Raw genomic sequence first — 9,025 nt, forward strand, 5'->3', positions numbered from 1 at the left:
GAGATAGGTAATCAATTTTTTGACATTTGAGCGGCCGTATCCCCGAAGGTATAGTAAAACAGCAAGTTTCGATATCAGATTCATGAACAGCGGATGAACATTCGTTAATATAATAATTATATAACTCAAGAAAATTGGCTTAAGCCGTATGAGACGACTTTATAACTTTTTAATCTGGAGAAGTGACATTTGTTTCTTCGGCAATGAAAGATATTATTGAAACTTCACTAGAGTGTTTTGTCACTGACAAGTTGCACAATTAGTGTCAGAAGTAGACACAAATAGATTTAGAACTGTCAAAAATAATTCAAAATTTTTCAGTCAGTCTTTAAAATTTAAACGTGATCACTTTTCATGGCGGACGAAGAAACGGACAACGTCGAAACGGTAACGGAAGAAGAACCTCCATCAGCTGATGAGCAACCTCCACCAGCCGAAGAGCAACCACCACCAGCTGCAGAGTGAGTTATCAATAATTTCAAAATTCAAATGTATCCAGAATATTTGGATTCAATGATCATTAACCCGAGGTCAAAATTTGGTGTTGGAAATTATTTTCCAAAATAATGACTTTTGAATATCACAAATGTAAAAAAAAGTTCATATTATTTTCTACAGTGTGACCAATTTTTAATGGAAACACCCTCCTAAAATTTGAAGTTGTAAACCGATTTTAATTTTTTTTTTGAAATGTCAAGTACTAAAAGGTCTACCTTGGGACAAAATTTGAAATGTTCATTAAAGTTTAGGGGCATACTACGATATTTTTTCTTAGTCGAAAATCGGGATTTTTTATTAGCGATTTTTTTGAAAAAATCTACGCCACTGGATTCAGAGTGCCTCTAAATAGGTGTGAACAAAATTTCATGAGAAAATATTCGATATTAACAAAGTTATGATAACTGAAAAATTCGAAAAGTCACACAGCTAACAGTCACAATATATCATTTTTTTATGATTTCAACAATAAAGTGCCGCCAGATGAAAAAAAACAAATAGCGTAAATATATTCAATGAAAATAACGGAATTACATTCAAACAATTCAACTAACAATGAAGGAAAATATTTTAATAAACGTAATTAATAACTAATTATTGAAATGTTTTGATTCAGTGCAAAAATTAATTCTACCTCATATTCTAGAAGCCTCTACTAATCCACCATGTATTTCGATACATGTGTCGTAGCGCTTACGAATGTTTCTGATTATGTTCCTTAGTTCTTAAGGGCTAATATCTGCACATACCTGTCGAATTCTAGCGCAAAGTCATTTCTATCTCTTGAGCGGTTTTTGTAAACCTTTTGTGTGAGAAGTCCCCAGAGAAGAACGTCCAAAACTGTGAGGTCTGGAGATCTGGGTGGCCACTCTATAAACGGAATACCACGGCCTATCCATCGGTTTGGAAAATGTTCGTTAAGCCATTGCCTCACAGCTCTGGCATAATGAACTGAACACCCATCTAACTGGACAATTAACTTTGATCGTTCATTGATTGGCAGCTCGTGAATAGCATCCCAAAACTCTGTGTTTAAACATTCTAGAAACCTCTGCGCATCAATGTTTTTCTCAAAAAAGAAGGGACCAATAATTCGTTCGATTAATATCCCACACCAGACGTTGATTTTTTGGGAATACTGGCTTTTACAGTGTATTACCCAGTTAGGATTATCCGCTGCCCAATAGCGACAATTCTGTGATGACACTACTCCATTTGTAGTGAAAGTGGCTTCGTCGGTATATAAAATATTTTTTAGGAAATTTCTATTGTTTAAATATTCCCCTTGGGCCCATAAACCATATTCCATATTTAAATGCACTCGGAACAACATATTTTTATTCATTTAATTCACATATAAGTTACGCTACTATTCTTTGGTGTGGTTCATCGGATTCTCTCTCAATTTTTCGTTTACAGAAAAAAGCTGTCAGGATCTTGTCCTGAGCTATCTGGAACACTGCCAAACTCTCTTTATTAAGCACAGACTAATGCCCTTACCGTGTTTGTACTTGAACTTGGAAAATCCAAGTTCTAACAGAGATTCACAAAAATTCCTCGATGCTCACCAAGCAATTGGATGTACATAGCTATGCTACTAGACAAGCAGATAACCTGATATCAAATAACAGGTTCCGCCTTACCAAATCTAAGAAAAATTCACTAAATTATTATCTCTACAATATATTACCATCGAAATTGAAATCATTGAGCATACATTTATTCAAAATAAGATTAAAAAACTTACTTTTGATGCATTGTTTTTATTCCACAGAGGAATACATTGAACATTTCAGACTTTGTAAGGAATACAATTCGTCTCGCCCAATTTTCCAATTTTATGTTACTTTTTATTTTTTTCAACTATCGTTTCTTGTTTTAATATTATTTTCAAAAATTACATTATATTACACTATAGATAATATTTTAACAATTATTATTCTACGATATTGTCTTTTTTCCCTTAATATGACATGCTACAAACAAACATGTATTGTAATGTAGTCAAATGAATATATTCTACTCTATTCTATTCTATAGATACAACACTTGATATTTTGTTTACCAAGAATTTAAAGTTTGGAATCCTGTAAACCAGAAATTTGTTTGTATCTTTTCTGGTTACCTTCTGATAGGATGATATATTTCTATAACCAAGAAATTTTTAATCAATTCTAGAGCTCCAGCTGGGGCTGCTTCTAGTGCTTCACCAACACCCAAGCAATCAGCGAAAGGTCCTCCAGCTGAAGGAGCTACTGCTCAACCACCACCCCAACCAGCTCCAGCTCCACCACAGAGGTGAAACAATCGATTTATTTTAACAACGATTTATTCAAAATTGATATTGGTCCTTTCTAGAACTGCCCAAGATCCCCTCAACACTGAATTCCTGTACTACAGTGCTGTTTTGAGGATTTTGGGTCCAACTCTCACCCATGAAGCAGATAGAAGGGTTGTCATACCTTGGGTCAGGAAATTATTCAGACCAGAATATCATAGTACGAGGTTGCGAGAAAAAAGGAATCGGTAGGTTGAATTAGGTCTTACGAATCACGTGAAGCTAATGAAAATATCCACGAAATTTACTTGGCACACTGTATCTTTATGAAAATATTCGTTGTATGTATATCTAAAAGTAATTTATCACTAATGCTCATTTTTGTGATCCATAATATAGTTATCTAGCCTACTTATCTACATCGCTGTTGTTGGATGAAGCAATAGGAATTTTCCGCACTTTCCCTCCAGAAGGTGCTCTGCCCAACTGTTACGAAATACCGTCATGCCAAGTTCAAGCAGCAGAATGGGAATACGACAAAGCATGGCAAGAGACTCTAGCTGGTCTTCCAGATGATTTCCAGATGCTAGAGTGTTGTGTACACGCTAGTGTGGCTGAATGCAAGAACGATCACAAACTGGATAAGGTAAAGTTTTAAATAATTGGGGGATTTAGGAAATTTGTGTTTTTAGTTACATGTTTGGTCTCTGTAAACCAAACCATTGATTCTTTCGGAAATTCCTCGATTTTATTATACATTTATATGAATAACTTTTTTCAAGATCAATTGCCCTAACACCAAACTGATATTTTTGCACTCGACGCGCGTTTCGCTAACAAAGTTAGCATCCTCAGGAGAAGAAAATTGATACCTAGTCTAGTCTGGTTAGTCCTTATATACTAACATTTGTCACCTGAGGTTGTATACCTGAAGTCCAATATGGAATTTCTCGGTAATTAACTACCTGCAAGATCTTAGTAATTATTCTCTTCCTAATAGAAGATTAAACAGCGGGCTAAACGGGATGGGTCCCTTATCTCCATTTATGCTGTTTTTACATGTTGCTATTTCTAGACTCTCACATGCATCGAGTAGCCTGGTGTCATGCACATGCTTAATCAGTTTCAGATTATTTTCACCAATTTTGTGGTCCTTGTCTAGAGCATGTTGGGCGACACTGGATTTTTATATCCCTCCGTATTTCATGTGTGCACAATGCTCCTTGAAGCAGGTTTTAATCGCTCGTCGGCTCTGGCCGATGTATTTGCTGTGCAATCTTGACAACTGATTTCGTAAATCCCCGACCTTTCTGTGTTTTCTAGTCTATCTTCTGGATTACCAAGAAGCTGTTGTAATTTATGAGAAGTTTTATATGCAACTTTCATATTTACTTTATCGAATATCTGTTGAAGCCCTCTCGTCTATTGGGGTTCATATGGGATTACTATAAACTTGTTATTACTCTCCTCTTTTTAAAACATTGAAGATTTACGAAGTACTTCCCTAAACTTGCATTTTCTAATTATCTTGTCAACTATATCTGGGTTAAAACCGTTTGCTTCAGCTACATATCGAATCACTTTATTTTCATTGTCGTATTTATCTTTCTTTAAAGGAAAAGTTATCAACCTGTGTACCAGAAATTGCAGTGCCGCCATTTTGTGTTGTGGACAATGATTCGAGTCGTTGGGAATGTATCTGAAAGTGCCCGTGTCTTTCCTGTAAATGTCAAATTCTATTTCTTCTGTTCGTTTCTTATGACCAATACATCTAAAAACGGCAACTTTCGTTCTTTTTCTACTTCATATGTGAATTTTATACTCCTACACCTGTTGTTTAGTGCTGAAAGGACATTCTCGATTCTGGTTATCCTTGTATCCACTACAGCAAATATGTCATCAACATACCTGATCCAGACCCTAGGGAAGTAACTAAGATCTTTCCCAGCTTTCTTCTCAAACCTACCCATGAATAGGTTCGCTATAAATGGAGACAATGGGTTACCCATAGCCGTTCCTTCACGCTGTTTATAATATGAGTCATTATATTGAAACCAATTTTGATCCATGCAAAGCTTGGTGAGTTGAATGTATTCTTCAACAGCTTCATTTGCTAAGTTGTTCGATTTCAGAAGATCCCTCAAACACTCTAGAGCTTGTGATATTGGGACGCTTGGAAATAAGAAACTCACATCGAACGATACCAATAATTCGCCTCTTCCTAATTTAATATCTTTCATTTCCTCTATGAATTCTTGTGAGTTTTTTAACACTCGCGTCGGTTGGGCCGATCGGGAGATTTTCAGATTCTTTTGTCAACCATTTAGCGATATTATACGAAGGCGAATTAATTGCTGAGACTATTGGTCGAATCGTAGAAAACCACTCATCGTTATACATTTATATAATTTATGAACGGGTCAACCCAAAAAATTGAAGTTTGGGATAATGAAATTAATGCATGAATACTTAATTTTGAAGTGTAATTGACAGATGAAACTTTCAAGATGGCGACTGGGCGTTATCTGGGAAAAAAATTGAATAGACATATTTGAAGCTCCTGACAAATGCTTCACAACCCTAGAATACAATGTCAATAGCTTCAACTACTGCAAAATGGCAGAACTTTCAATAATTGCCCGAATACATTGACATTTAACTGTTTAAAATCTGTTTTTCCGTTAACCAGCTGTCGCACCCCTACAAACGACAACCCTCAGAAGTCGAAACTTGTGCGAGCCAAGGATTAACGAGGTCTTACCTTTTAACGTGTGATTCCTAAGACGGGTTGGACGATAGCAAGTGAAGATCGATCGTTCAGACTAGGGCTTGAACCACCGACCAACACGGCCGTCAATTCGAGTGAGTGAACAAAGCACCTACGCCGAACCGCTTGGCTACCGACCGACTACATAATATGAACTAATAGGCTTGAGGTCACTTCAGAATATGCTCGAAATGGTTACCTTGAACTTTTCGACATATGAATGGCCTACAAAGTAGAAGGAGACACCTCACAAATATTCGCGACGGAATGAGTAGACTGTTCAGGATTTACTACCATCTCACCAATTATTTGCACTTGCTGTTCTTCCGAAATGGAAGGATGACCTGGTAGCTTTTTGTTATGTATACTACTGGTAGTTGTGAATTTGGATACAAGTTCCCTCAAATATTTTCTACGGATCGAACGATTGTAAAAACGTTCATTGAAAATCCTTTCGGTCTCGTGAAAGTTACGCGTCGCACCGTAAATAAAAATTGCTTCAGTTTTTTCTTCCAATGAAAGAGAATTGACCATTTCAGAGATTGTTGACGTAGTACCTTCCTACTAGTAAAACCGAATACTGAATGATGATATTCTAACTGAACAATGATGTTCATTGTTGTACTGGCATTTTTTGACGTTTTTATAAACAAAAAATAACTTAACAAACCTTATCGAGTTGTATAGAAATGTATAGAAATCATCCTTTCGAATTACGATCAAGCAAAAAAAGTTTTGGGCTATGGATCTCGATAAAACTCGTCTCTAAATATTATACAGAATGTTAAAAAATTATTGTAATTTTTTTATAATTTAGAACAAAGATACCCTTTTTTGGGATGCACTGTTTGAACCGTTGGTGTAGTAATGAATATTACTGAAGTTTTTTCCCAACACCAATATTTAAAAACCTCGACAGGTGTTGAAATAACGGTTTAGTGTTAGTAATATTCAAAGATAACTTTGTTATCCCTAATTGAACACCCTGCATTTTTTTGGTCTGAACAATCTGAAATTCAATTATCTTTCATTTCATTTTGGAATTCCCTATACCTAACCTGAATAGTTTTTCCGATATCGGCTTTTTCAAATTGTAGTTCCTATTTCAATATTTGTTTGATTTGCTCACAGGATTCTCATCACAGTTGTTATGCTTCAATTCATTAAAATATTTATTATTCACTGAAATAAAGTTTCATTCACAGTCATGTTCTGACAGTCATCCATTAAACAAATCATACATTTTTTCTATTATTCAACTGTGGTTGAAAGAGTGTAGTAAACCTCATTCTTCAAATATCCCTATAGAACAAAGTCTAGGCAAGTCAAATCTGGTGATCTCGCTGGTCAACTTTGTGGCCCTCCCCTACCAATCCATTTATTCGGAAAGCACACTTCAAAAATTGTCTGACACTGAATTTGGAATGTGCCGCAGCTCCTTCCAATTGTAACTACATCCGTTTCTGATGTAGTTATTCAAGGTTGACTTGAAAAACAGCTTCTTCTGACACTCTGAATAGAGTCGATTTATTTTTATTATTATTATAATTGCTTCAGTTCCTATTGCATCTTCAGATGCAAATATGTGAAAGAAAACCAAAACCTAATATGAGCACAATTTTTGGTATGTCACTGAAAAAAGAGGCAAGAGCTGGTCATAGGAACACACCACAAATGATTTGTATAATCACTGTTCAAATTCCAGATTCTTGATCAGGAATTTCAACTATTCCTATACATAGCTAGACCTTACGCTTACCTCATCAGGAATGGCAACGATCGCACTAGAATAGCAGCATGGCTCCAGATGCTGTGCTCTATTCATGGAAAGGACAGTTGCTCCAGCATGAAAGCAATGAGAAATGATTATATGATGGCTCTATTGGGGTGAGTGTTCTGCTGAATTACTTGAAAACATACTGAAATTTTGATGTTTCCAGATATCTTCAAGACCTTAGAGCGGTGGGGCCCTTCGCTGACTTACCAAGTTGGAAAACTTTGGTACCTCTTGCGGAGGCTGCAAAAACTGCTGCAGAAAATAAACCCATCATAGATCCCACCGGAGCAGAAGCTAACGAATTTCTTCTGAATCAACCAGTGCCTGAGGATGGTGCTTTCTGCTACATTGCTTTGACTGGAGATCTCATTTCTAGTAATCTGATTTCTTGAAAATATTTTCGTAACTTCCGCTACAATTTCAATGCAATGAATATCGTAATATATGGCCAGTTCATTAATACTTTTCAATTGTTTCGAATATGAACCCAGGACAACTATTTATCATGCAGAGGAGAGAACGGCTTCTAGAAAGAAATATGTGATAGTAGTCTTTTCGATTATCAACTTTCTAACAAGTAAAAATCTCATGAAATTATTATTATCACCAATAAATTGTCTTCAGAGTATTTGAATTACTTTCTGAACTCAGGTATGATACGAAGGACAATTTAGAAGAGTTGAGAAATGAAGAAAACTTATCAGTTGCTATATTCAAAATAAATATATTTAAAGAATGAAAATATTGTTTGGCATAGATTAGAAATGGGTTATATTTTTGATTTTCATCTGTTGGATAACTTTTGATCTACCATAAAACATTGTTGCTAGTTGAATTGAAAGAGATATATTTTTAGGAGAGATACAGTTTTGGAAAAAGAAGGTTTTCACAAGTATAATAATAATAATAATAATAATAATATCGTTTATTATGCATAAAAATACATTCATACATAAAAGGAAAAGGGTTAACCAAAGGCTTTCTTCCACCTCTCCCAAAAATTATACAGTGAGTATAAGAAAATAATTATAAACATACTTATTTACTATCATAACAATAATAGAGAAGAGAAAAAAATAATAAATTAAATAGTTGCTAATAACTCTTAATATTCTTAACATTATTTTGGTCAATTCAACAATTTTATTGCACTACCATACATTGAATTTTAAATTTTTCAAATTAGCACTGGACAGTAAGCATCTGTGATTTTATTTCTTTCTTAAATTGATGAATAGTATGATTTTGAAGGGGTAAAACTTTATTCAGATAAAAAGGGGCTATATAAGAAAAACATCCTTGAAATTTGGAAGTACGGTGCCTAGGTATGTTGAATGAGTTAATTCTCAAATTGACCATATGTATGTCAGAATGCCTGCTTAATAAACTATATAAATAACTAGGTGTTTTAGTTTGAAACAACTTAAACAAAAACATTTTTATCAAATATTGGACTCGGTACCTCACATTCAGCTCCTTTATTTTCAACAAAAATGGGGTGACATGTTCACCATATGGTATACAGTATACGAATCGCATGCAGGCATTTTGTATACGTTGTAACTTATGTTTGTTATATTGCGGCAAAAATTGTAACACACCGAACAACAATACTCGATATGGGGGTAAATAAGAGTTTTAACTAACCTGTGTTTCATTTCTTCTGATAACTAATTCTTGAATTTATATAGCGATCTGAGTTTGG

General features: G+C 34.9%; 1 protein-coding gene across 1 annotated transcript; it reads left to right on the forward strand.

Annotated features, from left to right (window-relative positions):
- The first annotated feature begins 238 nt into the window (after positions 1–238).
- Positions 239–7,785, forward strand: LOC111510361 (uncharacterized). The gene is made up of 6 exons (XM_023166269.2): positions 239–461; positions 2,677–2,796; positions 2,857–3,024; positions 3,176–3,422; positions 7,249–7,430; positions 7,484–7,785. Exons 1-6 carry the CDS (start codon positions 355–357, stop codon positions 7,710–7,712), a joined length of 1,053 nt encoding a protein of 350 aa, XP_023022037.1. The 5' UTR covers positions 239–354; the 3' UTR covers positions 7,713–7,785.
- The last annotated feature ends 1,240 nt before the right edge of the window (positions 7,786–9,025 follow it).

This window comes from Leptinotarsa decemlineata, unplaced genomic scaffold, assembly GCF_025532065.1.
Source record: "Leptinotarsa decemlineata unplaced genomic scaffold, Ldec_3_MD MMD2_tig00026314_RagTag_RagTag, whole genome shotgun sequence".
Taxonomy (NCBI): domain Eukaryota; kingdom Metazoa; phylum Arthropoda; class Insecta; order Coleoptera; family Chrysomelidae; genus Leptinotarsa; species Leptinotarsa decemlineata.